We start from the raw sequence: 13250 nt of genomic DNA on the forward strand, positions 1-13250 counted from the left end.
AAAAGATCAAACAGTAAAACAGTACTTACAAGCTTATCAAAAAATGAAGGACATCTGATATAAGTAGACTTTAAGTCCCATGGAAACAAAACTGAATCCGGTGCTTCTAAGGAACTCCATCGTTTATTTCCCATCTGTGAATATGGTTTTGGTTGATAAACCAAAAGCAAGAGAAAATGGAGGCAGAAAAAGAGGTTTATGAAAATGATCAAAGGAATTAAAAAAGTACTCAGGTTAGAATGAAAAAAAGAAAACAGGCCTTATCTACTGGGGAAGAAAGCTAAGACAGTGCATTCTATAAAATTATGATGACATTTTTGGACAGAGTGGATAAAGATTTGCTCATCAAATTTTAGCACACCCGATTTTCAGGAATACTGAGTTAAGTTTCGGTACAAACTGAACATGAAAGACTTTACAGAATCCAAAAAAGCTGAAGAATTCTAAAAGCTCTACACAAGCTGCTGAAGAAATTAAGTGTGTTTTGGGGTATACTGTCAATCTTTAAGAATATTATGGAGAAAAACTGCTTTTTTCAATATACTTGTCCTAAATCACTGTGCATTAGTCCTGCCTTCGAACTTTATTCAAAATCTCACCACTACTCACCACATCCACTGCTAGCACAAATGTTCCAAGCTATTACCATTTTTCACTGTGGACCACTACAAGTGGTCCTCCTGACTCTGTTCTTCTTACCCAACCTCTCACTCTAATATATTTTCAATTCAAAGACAGAACAATCCTTTTTGGTTATGACACTCCTTCTGTTCAACACCCTCCAATGGCTTCCCGTTTTACTTCACTCAGAGTAAAACACTGAGTTTTTAATGGTCTAAAATTCCCTATGTAATCTGGACTCCCTTTCTCTCTGACATCATTCCCTACCACCATCCTTCTTATCTCCTTTGTCATAGTCACACTGCTTTCATTCAAGTTCCCTCCTTAAGGCCTTTACACTGATCCCTCTACCTGGAACGCCCATCCTTTGTTCAGATATATGACTAACTTGTTCACCTCTTTCAAAACTCTGCCCAAACACCATGTTTTCAACTATCCTATAAAAAACAGCAATCTACTCCCCAAATTTTGCGCAGTTGGTTCTTTTTACCCTAGTCTATAATTTTCCATAGCACTCATTACTTTTTAACATATTGCATAATCTACCTAATTATCCTGCCTACAGTTCACTGTCTGCCTCTCCCCATGAGAATTTTGTGTTTTCTTTGCTGATATATTCCAAACAGCTAGAAAAGTGCCTGGCACATAGTTGGAGCTCAAGAAATATTTATTAAAGTGAATATCTTTTCTGCCCTCATATTTGTATTCTAAGTTCTTTTTTAAAAATGTGAATATATGTTATTTGCTTGCAGATGCACAAAACATCTCTGGAAAGATGCTTAAGAACCTGACATAACTGGAAGGCAGCTATGCCCACCACTATACCACCACTGTCTCAAGAACTTGACATAACTGGTTGCCTCTGAGGAGGTGAAGTAGGTGGCTAGGGGCTGGGTGAGAGGGAGATTTCATTGCGCTTTTTATTTTTGGGGAGGATAGGGGAGTTCCTATCTATCTATCTATCTATCTATCTATCTATCTATCTATCTATCTATCGAGGTACTGGGGATTGAACCCAGGATTTCATGCATGCTAAGCACGTACTCTACCACTGGGCAAAACCCTACACCCCTGCTCTTATTACTCTGAATTTTTAACCATTTGACTAGGAACAACAAACAAGGGCAGTTTCTATGAAGTATGTCCCTGTTCAGAATGCCAAATATAAATGTTTGCTATACATTTCTTATAAGTAAATAAAATCAATTCTAATACTCTAAGTTAATTCTCTTAGATAGTAGAGATTCCAGATACAAAATAACTATCACTCATTAAACAATCTATATTCAAAATAATGTAACTTAATTTCTATTCTATTCAGAAAGATGCATGAAATAAATACTGCTACTTCATTAAGCTATTTAAGAAACAAATGAGATTCTTACCTCTATTTTCTCTTTTAGTGCTTTGAACATGGACAATACAACATGTTCTTCCTCTATCTGATGGACTTCTTCCCGACTAGGCCAGATATCATGCAGGTAAATGTTCTTGCCAGTAGAGTCAGTACCTGGTTAAAAAATTTTTAATATGAAATTTAGTATAAAAAGCTACTCTTTCAATATGTTCACATCTTTTCAAAGACATATCAGAGAAACCAAGTGTATTACTCAATAGCAGAGCACTTTAGGCATAAGCAGCTGGAAGAACTAGTTACTTGCACATTTTACATTCTTCATATGAATCAGAAATTAATAATGTATCATAAGATTTCCTGAAATAATTCAAAGAATGAACAGTCTAGGAAGTATTTCAAAAACACAACTTCTGGGGAAAAGAGTGTGTGCAGGCTATGTAGGTACACAGGTAAAGGAGAAGGTACCTAGGGGCTCCGTCTGGAAGTCGATGTTCACTGTGCCCGCTATGGCGTAAGCCACCACCAGGGGCGGAGAAGCGAGGTAATTGGCACGAACACAGTCACAGAGACGACCTTCAAAATTTTTACTTCCAGATAAAACTCCACAAGTAACCAAATCACCCTGAAAAAAACCCAACCAAACAAACACATAAACAAATATATTCAATTCAAGAGATGGCATAAATTTGGATAATCACATATAAGTAATATCAAATACTATATTTCTTAAAGCAGGATAACCAAAAACAATCAGGTATGCCAATTATTAGGTACAGAACTATCAATCTTGTAAATAAACTAATTCCTTACACTATCAAGAAATTATTTCAAGGATCTAAAAATTATTTTAAAGAATCATTTTAAGATTGACAGCTTACTCTTCCCAAGAGATGCAACAACTACAGAAATATACATACATCAGTATATATTTTCAATAATTTAAGTGAAATAAAGTTAAGAAACCCATTTATTTGGATGTCTTACTGATCCACGCAGTTTACCTGTTTTACTGCATTTAAAACCGCTTCTGATAAGGGTGCTGTATTTCCCACACATGTTGAACATCCATAGCCAACTATTTCAAATCTGCATTTCAAAAAATAAATGTGATTTGACAGAACATCACAACATTTGTAAAGAAAGGAGAAATTTTGTCTTTCATTTCCATCACTATAATATGACTACTTAAGAGAATATTCTTGACACGTGAATCTTCATCAGTATGTTCATTTCACAGCTTTTGAGCAAGCAAGTCTGACTCTCAGGCATGCTATTTGTACTGAGTGCAAACTCCGAAAAGCCTTGATACTTAGGACCCTCCCTAGTAACATTCAGTTAACTAAATCTGACACAGAACTTAACCACACTACACAAGAAAATTCCTCAAACACTACTTGCTAGGAATGTAACATGACCATCGAAAAAACAGACACTGTACTTTCTTCCAAAAGGGTTTAAACCATAACACATCAAGAGGACCTGGCTGGAACAATTTGACCAAAGGCCCCCAAAGAGGCATTGTAACTCAGTGCTCTGATAGGAGCAATTTTTCAATTCCCAACCAACTACGAAAAATCCCTGACAAAAATTCCATGATGATATAACTGAAAAATTAGATATGATCCTTGAAATTACTTTCAGCTGCACTTCTAAAGAAAGAAAGAAAGAAAAAGAACCCTAAAACTCAACAGTTTTGCAAAAGAACTGATGGCTTATGTAAGAGAGTATGTTCCAAACTATACAGTGAGAACACAGCTAGCATCAATTATTTCTTTGACCATGTAAGAAATGTAAAAGTTATTATCTCTAAAGTTCAGGGACAACTTAATCTATGCTTAATGGATCCAATAATCTCACAAAACCTCAATTAAAACAATTTACTCAGTTACTGTGCAATCTGTAAGATTTCATTCTGTTCTAAAAACTGATCTACAAGACTCATGGAAATAACGCACTGCTCAGTACCGTCCCTTATCCTGTCTGTCACGTTACTTGGTTTCACTTGTCTGTATTGTTTCCACCCTTAAACTAGAGATCACATCCCCTACTTCTTTGTAGCCATCACACTGCCTTGTTCACTGAATTCGCCCAGTAAATGTCTGCTGAGTGATACAGCCTCAAAGATTTTGTGGTAATGGCAAGGTAACAAGTAGAAAGAACTAAAGGGTACTTTTCCGACCTTCTTTTTATGAAAGGTCTTAACAGCAGTTTCAATCACTGCTGAACATCAACATTAATATAAACAGTGGTAAACAACACTTACCCAAGCTTACTAAGATATGGTAATACTCCACTCGAACTGAGGTAATGTGTAACCATCCCACTGCCTGGAGATAAACTTGTTCTTATATAAGGTTTAACACGCAGACCAGCTTCAACAGCTTTTTTAGCCAAAAGACCTGCACAGTAAACAAATAATGATTTATTATGGCAAGGTTTCTTTCCCTCTACCCCTCATATTAAAGTAGGAAGCAAGAAAGGGTTTGTTTTATAGGTCATCTCCAATTCAGGTTAGGGCCAAAGCCTAAAATCCATGAATTTACTGTCATTATTTTGTCCATTTTATTCTAGTGATTTGTTTCATTTAAAACAAATTAAAAATTGTGGTAGACTACTAGCCTTGATACTATGAATTATTAAGATACCATCTGATATCATGGCATCATGCACACAAATGGAAGAAAAGGATTTATCATAATATGTACATATATAATACATATCATTGAATGAACGGTTTTCAATAGCCATTTATCATTTATTATACTTGATTTTATACAATTAATGAATTGTTCCATGTACACACAACTGATTTCATTTATAATCCTTGTCAATAGGGAGGAGGGTATAGCTCAAGTGGTGAAGTGCATGCTTGACACGAATAAGGTACCAGGTTCAATCTCCAGCACCTCCTCCAAATAGAAATAAATGAATAAACCCAATCCAACCCACTCCCATAAAAAAATAAAAAATCCTTGTCAATGATCTTTTACTTCCTTTATACTTTCAACTGAATCTAGCATATTGCTATGGTAAACTTCCAGTAGATTATCAAGATATCTTCTAATTAACTTTACTTCTAAATTAACAGAAAAAGCAGATACAACCTAAGACTCAGATATATAAAGTTACAATTTAAAAAATTTACTTTCTTTGTACTAAAAACAAAATAACATAAATCAAACTTAGGCTCCTTAAGACCTAAATAAAATCTCAGAAAGGCTCTCAATGTCAAACATAGACACCAATACTCATACATAATCTAAGAAACCGAACACGAATATAACAGAAAAGTAAAAAATAATTTAGGAGAAGAAAATGTATGGCTGTGAACCACAACCTACCTGCAGCGAGCATAACAGATGGGTTGCAGTTATTGGTACAACTGATAACGGCAGCAATGACCACAGATCCATGAGCTAGCTTATATTCACTTCCTTCATAATGAATAGACACGACATCATTTTGCTTTTCAGCTGCAATTTGGAAGCCTTTAAATCCAACCTATACAAATTTGCACACAATTATTAATTAAATAGTCTGGATATGTATAGAAAAAAAAGAGTGGCAGACAATATGGCAGATCCTTGACATTTGATAAGTTCTGATAGTGAGTGATGCCAAAGGTCCACGACATTTAGTAGTTATAATTTAGCTGAAGCACGAATTTGAATAGTCATGATAGGAGTTGGTGGTATTCACAAGCTTTTATCTACTGAGTGAGTACAGCCAACCACTCAGGATCCAGATCTCATTTGACTTTGCTGTTCTGTATTCATTCCTACTTATAGTAATTCTCAAGAGATAATACAAACTTTTCCTTTGATAAAAATGGCCTTGAAGATTTGCTTCAAAATGATCTTCTGTGTGTCTATGTGTGTAGAACAGATGAAGTAAGACTGGCTATGAGTTGGTAACTGCTGAAGCATGGTACATGGGAATTCGTCACACTATTTTATTCCTGTACAAGTTAAGACATTTTCCACCAGAAAAGAAAAGAAATTATAAAAAGAAAGGCTCTGAAAAGAAAGCCAGCTACAAGATTGAAGCCATGATTCTCAGACAGAAAGTAAAAACCTTGGAAGTCAAAGAGGTCACTTGTTATTCAGTTAATTTACCAGATTTTAAGAGAGTAGTAACAACAATATAGTGGGTTTTTTTCTAGTTTGTGAAATCACAGAAGTCTAGAGAAGGGCTGTCCAATTGAACTTTCTGTGATGATGGAAATATTCAACAGCTATGCTGTCCAATACAAGAGCCACAGCCACACGCAGCTTTTCAACTTGAAATGAGGCTATCGTGAACTAAGAAACTCAAATTTTAACTTTAATTTTAGTTAATTTAAATATACCCAGTCAACCTCTAATCTGCATAGAGGACCTGGGAATAAGCTTATGCAAAGTCTGACTTGCACTCTGGACAGAGGCAAGAGGGGTCTGCTGGTGTGTGCCACATAAAACATAAAAATACAGCCGTCAGTTGGGTTCATGGGTCATCCAGTTGGTTCTTTACCACTTAGCACAAAGTGTACTGACAACTAAAGGTTAATAACAGTAATCTACCTTTTCATTTAAGCAAGCTTGGAAATCACTTTTCATATCTGTCACAGCAACTCTATCCTGAGGTCTTTTTGGACCACTGACAGATGGAACTATTGAATTCAGATTAATCTGGATCACCTAGAAAATGAGAGAAGAGGAAGAAAAGGAATTAGAATTCATAAGTTCAGATTCCAACTTGAGTACTACTTTCTGATGCAGATAGTATTTATTTTAATGCAACTTGTTTTAATGGAATTTGTTTTAATGGTGATATATACTCCCAGAAATAAATATTTTTAAAATGCCATTTAACTTATGAAACATAAAATTTTACTAAAAGCAGATCAGTATGCAAAGTATCACAACACCAGTTGTATACTCTATACAAAATTTTTTGTTCCCCAAACGTTTTTTTCCCCCACAAAGATAACACTGTCTTCACAGTCATCACAGCCCGATGATAAAGTGGATTCCTGTACCACCTATCAGTTTATTGCCTCTGAGCTCCAAATTCATCGTTCTTTTCCTGCCCTGTAACAAGGGAGATGGGCTTAGCAAAAATTTCTCCTTTTTCAGGTTGCATGTTTAGTCTGGTCAATAGAGGGTGCTGGGGGGACACAGCAGAAAGGGAGTTTTTTATTCCTGGTTCCAAGTCTGTCTAGCTGGCCAGGCTCCTACAGACCATGCTTTTATTACTTGGTTTAAAAAAAAGTATTTTATAAAAATCTTACCTCCCAACTAGGTAATTTATTCTGGTAATTCTACCATTTCCCTATGTACATTTTATTTGGATATAATCAATGCAAAGTGAATTCCTCTTCACTATGGCTTTCATCATTATTTAACAGCCCTGCTTATTCTGGTCGATCACAACTCCAACACCAATTTTCTTACACTGTCATTTGATGGACCCAGGTGATCCCAGTCTTTGTCTTTAATGAGTTTTTCTTGAGATCAACATCCTAATGAATCTTAGTTTTATTTCTTATAACCTAGTCAGGTTTTTAATAGGCAAGCTTATTCCATTTTGTTATATATATATCACCAAAATTTTTCCATTTAATTTTTCTTATTCTTTCCTTTGATGTCTTTTTTTCAATGTGGACAAAGCACTAGATTCAATAAATGGAGCTGATAAGAACCAGAAAATGATCAGAGAAGTTAAAAGATTTGCCTAAAATGTCACACAAATTCAATTCCTCTGGGTTCCGCACTGGCATGCAATCTACTGACATGCATTCACTTATTCACCTAACATGTTCATTAAACACCCAATGTGTGCTAGGCTCTATTCTAGGAGCTGGGGGTGAAGTGCCAAACAAAACAGATGAAGTTCCGGTCCTCATGGAGCCACTTTTACTATGGTGAGGGAAGGACTGGCAAACAATTATACAAATTACTAGGTGACAGTAGGGCTATATGCTGTGAAGAAAAATAAAGCTGGGTGAGAAAATGGATTTCCCAACAAAAAAGAGCTTAACAGTTAACCATACCTATAACACCAGGTTGTTTTAGATCCCTCACACACTTCTAGAAAGTAAATTTTGTTAAAATTAAACTTTCCTGAAAGTGAATTCAACCTACTTTAATATAAATTTCCAACAGATGAGAAATATTTGCCTAGATTGTAAAATATCTCTAACATTTAAGGCCATTTAACTATATATCCCTTTTCATAATAGTGCATTTTTACAAAATACAGACATTAACTAGATGCAGACATCATCAAAATTGGTATTTGGAAGTGTATTATAGTACACATATTCTAAAATGGAAAAAAAATAGAGTGATAAAATAAGTCAATTTTGAATTTTAAGTACTAAAAATTTATACTTGATAAAAAGTCATAAAATTCACTGTAATATAAATCTATGTAAAATTAATGAAGAAACCCAGAGCAGGGTCACAAATAACATTAACTTGTTAAATACTAACAGCTAACGTTTACTTAGCACTTACTATGTGCTTGAAACTGTTATAATGAATTTGTATTTAATCTCTAAAGAATCCTGTGGGGGTAGATATTATCCTCATGTTTACTGAGGCAAAAAGGCTAAATAAAGTGCCCAGGATCATACAGCTAATAAGCCTTAGAGCTGGGACTCAAGCCCAGGTGGTCAAGCTCCAAAATTCACACTCTTAACTACTACTAGGTGGGTTATTCTGCGTATACCTGCGAATATTCAGGCTCTCCTGAATTATTCTGGTCATTTCGAAACAATTTCACAGCTTTAAGGTATGTTTCCATTGACTTGAGTTTGGCTTTGTCAAAACCTAAAAAGAAGATTAAGAACAAAAATCCAGTCAGAAATTTTTTAATCTTCGAAGTAAGGATGATGAACAACAAACAAATATTATGTATTACCAAACACTCAGAAAAAAAATTCTTTACAAATTCTTATTATTCCCGAATAAAAAATTTATCAGTCATGAAAACTCTATAAAATACACGCCAGAACTCTCCCTTTAAAAGTTACTCAATCACAGACAAGATCAGAAATACTGAGCCAGATCTATAAAACTCACAAAAATATTGTTTGCAAGAGAAACACCAAAAACAAAATTGAACATAATAAATTACTACCCATCATGAAAGAGGAAATTCGTTATTCTCCCTAAACAATAAGCAACATTAACGTAATAGTCAAAATGAAAGAGTAAATGACAGTTAAAAATAGTTTCACAGCGCAGAAAGATGTAAATCTAACAGGATCTTCCAGAAATTAAAAGACCTTAGATGTTAACAACAAATAAATCCAATTAAACATTTTGGTGTTATCTGAAAGCCTGATGAAAAGTAACTGTGCCAGATTATATTTCCCAATGACTGTCACAATAATAAATATCCCAAGTTATAAGCTCTCTTACAATGTGACAATGACAGTCATCTATCAAGAGGTAGAATCTATGTTCATTTCCCTTGAACCTGAGCAATGTGGTTTCTAGCTGGCTAGCTGACTAGCTGGTGCATGCGTGCTCTCACTCTCCCCTTGTCTCCTCTCTCCCTCTCCCTTCCCCCAACCTCCCTCCCTGGTCCCTCTCTTCCTGTCCCCACCTCCTCTCTCAAGTTACTAACCCTTGAAAAGTCACCATGTGAGAAAGCTTGGATTACATGCAGAAACCAGATGTGGGTGTTCTGGCTGACATTCCCAGCAGAGTCCCCATCAGACAGCCAGCATTCACTGCCAGACATGCAGGTGAACAAGACTTCAGGATTCCTGGCCCTAGCTTTTAAGTCTTGTAGTTGAGGCTCCAGACATCACGAAGCAGAGACAAGCTGTCCCAGCTGTGCCCAGTCTGAATTACTCATCCACTGAAACTATGCAGCAATAAACGATTACTGCTGTTTTAAGTCACTAAGTTTTAACACAATTTGTTACGCAGTGATAAATCATTAACACATTAACCCATACTAATATATAAGGAATGAGGCATTTCTCTCTTAAATGTTCTACCACCCAAAATCCAGTTTAGAGAGAGCCCTGCATTCTATGAGGACCATTCCCTCCATGGTTCCAAAGGTCATTCTGCCATTTGATTTACAATAATCTGTCCCCAAAATGAAGAATACCAGAATATATTCCCCAAATATACCTACGATTAGAGATTAGTAGTTCAGTAATGATCTCTTTAAAAAAAAGAAGTGGATGAAATAAAGAGATCCTGCTTTTTAAAGGATATGGGGCCTTAAAAAATATCAACACATTCTGGTTTTGCAGGTACTAAATAGTCAATAGAAAAGTGGTCAAAGTTCCTAATTAATCAGGCTACAAAAAGGATTTGGAACCTGTAACCCTAGGTTGCTTTTCACAAAATTACATGCTTCTTATTCTTTAGATAGAGCACTGGTTCCCAAACTGTTTTGTCTGGTGGCTCCTCTATTCCTGGATGCAGAAGGGAACAGCTGTGAATAAGCGCATCTTGGCTTGCCTTAAAATTGCAACCTCCAAACCCTAAGCAGGAGGAGGTACCCATCATTATGAGGAAAAAGTTAGGCAAAGATAAGCAGTTTGAATAATTCCTCTACATTGCTCTAAATAGGTCACAGGGGACTAGAGTTTGAGGACACAACACTCTTTAAAGACATCTGACACAGTTTATTTGAAAGCTGCTATTTCAAAAATAAGATGATTCTATGAATATTAAATAACATGTACAAGGTAGTGATTTGTTATAAAATATTTCAGAAAGATGCATTAGAAACATGTTTATCCTAATGACTCTATACCTTCTTACCTGTATGTTCTAAATGTTTTAACGTCACATTGTCAACAGGGAAAAAGCTGAGGATAGCACCATATTCTGGGCACATGTTTGCTATTGTAGTTCGATCCACTATAGATAACTGTGAAACTCCGCTTCCAAAAAACTCAACAAACTTTCCAGCCACTCCTACTTGCCTGAGGTGCTATATAAAGGAACACACAAAAGTGCACATGGTAAGAAATTAGCAATGGTAAGATTAACATAAGATAAACAATAATGACCTACTGTGAGACACAGGAAACTATATTCAACGTCTTATAATAGCCTATAATGGAAAAGAATCTGAAAAATAGGTATACATACTATATAATGGGTGTATAACTGAACCATTTTGCTATACACCTAAAACCAGCACAACATTGTAAATCAACTATACTTCAATTAAAAAAAATAGTATGGATTCTCTGAAAACTATAAAATCTAATTTTTAACTCATACTAGTAATAGTGAAGGAAAGAGGTCCTCTGTTGTTTTTATGAAACACTCATTCTGGTTTTGTAGGTATTTTAAGATAACTAGTCAACAGAAGAGTGGTCCAAATGTTAACTGTTAGTCAGAAGGGCTTCATATATGAGAAAGTTCAAAATGACTAAGATTCACATTTTAATGTCTCTGAAATTAGGGTGTACCTTGGACTCATTGGTGTGTCTGTTGTCTGGCAGTCTTATTTCTTTCTTAGCAGCATATAAAACAATGGTGCTTCTAACCACTGATGGCATCTTAGATTTAATGAAATATTAATACACTGATAAAACTGTGTATTTAAATAAAAAATTATATACTGGCTATAAAAATTCCTCAAATTCCAACTACTGGTCTAAATATTTATAGCATCATTAATTATAGGTAAATATCAATTTGATAGGATTTAATGTGTGACTTCAAACTTAATTTCTTCTAAAATCATTTTTTATTACCAAGTAACCAAAACAGCTACCCATTTTTCTAAATTTTTTAGTAAAATGGTCCCAGAATGGTAGAGGGAGTGCCCAAGATGGTGACTAAGTATGAAACAATATTCAACCTATGAATAATATTAAATCCTAACATTTTAGAGGTGCTAGGGATCACTTAATCCAAATTTTTTTATACATGTAGGAACTCAAGCCTAAGAGAAAGCTGTTCTTTATTTTTATGGTTATATTTTTGAGGATGAGAGCAACAGAGATTGGACATATAAAGCCGAATATTGCTTTCACTAAATTAATGAGGTACCACACAATACATTTTGAAAACAATGTATGACTAATCCTATAAAGATCACGGTTAGAACAGGATCTCAAAAAAGGCACAAAATATTCAAAAAAGTACACATACATAATAGACTTAATTTTTGTATCAATAAGCCAAAAGGTAAAAAAAAAAGATGTATAATAAAAAATACAGCCGCAAGGGTCAAAAAAGCAGCATTAATTTTCAGGATATATGAAGGAAAAGAATCGACTTCTCTAAAAACATAATGGGATATCCTTTTCCTTTAGGAATTATCCTGCAATTCTCAATTTAACTTCTTGATCTTTTGGTACCACACATCGAATTAATCATTTCTGCAAGATGTCAATTTTTTTCTAATTAGGGAAGAAGGATCAATACTAAATGGTGAGAGGAAGGCAATACCATTTTCTTTCCCTGTGGAGTACCCTGAAAGCCTTCAGACCAATAATCCTACCAAAATTGCTGAGACTCTGGGATCCAAACTGAAATTCTACATGGAGTATTTCCCAGATTCATTCATTTAATGAAATGGGACTCAATCATTACAATAAAGTTAGTGAAAACTAGAAATTTAGGATAAAGAGTTACAAATTACTGTCTTTATGAAACTCTATAAAGTACATGTATTAAACACATGCAGCCAATATTTTCAAAATTCAGAGAAAAAGTTTTTATATAATAGTTTAAAAAATGTTAAAATAGCCAATAGAAAAATTTGACACTACCACATTTTTACTGTCCATATACTTATTTATATTTTTTTAGTGGAAGTACTGGGGATTGAACCCAGGACCTTGTGCGTGCTAAGCATGTGCTCTACCACTGAGCTATACCCTCCCCTGCAGCCCCTATTTTTGAAAGTACTATCTAATTCAGTAATAGTTTCCAGAGGACAGATGATTCAATTAAGTATTAAAGGAGATGCAATTAGACTTTTCTAAATAGGATTATTTTTTTATTCATGTAGTCAACAACTATTTATTGAAGCAATAAGGCAAAATGGTTAAGGGCATGGACTTAAGAATCCGACTGCCTGGGTTAGAATCCTTCTCCTACACTCACTGTTCAGCCCTATGACCCTCTAGTAAGTCATTAAACCTTACTGAGTCTCAATTTCCTCTGAATTAAAATGGGAATGGTAATGGCACCAATCTCACAGGCTTGTAAGGGGAATAAATGAGTTAACATGTCACGTGAACAATGACACAACAAATTGTTTTGTACTTACTAGTATAAAATAATGGTTATATTTG

At 34.9% G+C, this 13250-nt stretch overlaps 1 protein-coding gene and 1 long non-coding RNA gene across 3 annotated transcripts in view; one reads left to right on the forward strand and one right to left on the reverse strand.

Moving 5' to 3' along the window:
* IREB2 (iron responsive element binding protein 2) overlaps positions 1-13250 on the reverse strand; it is a 46285-nt gene that overhangs the window by 8870 nt on the left and 24165 nt on the right. The window contains exons 9-17 of one of the 2 annotated variants that reach the window (XM_032469218.1): positions 10753-10924; positions 8690-8790; positions 6538-6654; positions 5320-5479; positions 4242-4377; positions 2980-3064; positions 2444-2600; positions 2007-2131; positions 30-134 (exon numbers count right to left, since the gene is read on the reverse strand). In XM_032469218.1, coding sequence (XP_032325109.1) covers positions 30-134; positions 2007-2131; positions 2444-2600; positions 2980-3064; positions 4242-4377; positions 5320-5479; positions 6538-6654; positions 8690-8790; positions 10753-10924 — 1158 coding nt within the window. Of the gene's footprint in view, positions 1-12; positions 135-2006; positions 2132-2443; positions 2601-2979; positions 3065-4241; positions 4378-5319; positions 5480-6537; positions 6655-8689; positions 8791-10752; positions 10925-13250 lie in introns of both variants that reach the window. The other variant, XM_032469219.1, reaches the window with a different exon arrangement.
* On the forward strand, positions 2000-2683 carry LOC116660270. Its single transcript, XR_004315701.1, has 2 exons — positions 2000-2127; positions 2440-2683. It is a non-coding gene; the product is annotated as an uncharacterized LOC116660270 (long non-coding RNA).

The sequence above is a fragment of the Camelus ferus genome, chromosome 27 (genome assembly GCF_009834535.1).
Source record: "Camelus ferus isolate YT-003-E chromosome 27, BCGSAC_Cfer_1.0, whole genome shotgun sequence".
Classification (NCBI taxonomy): Eukaryota; Metazoa; Chordata; class Mammalia; order Artiodactyla; family Camelidae; genus Camelus; species Camelus ferus.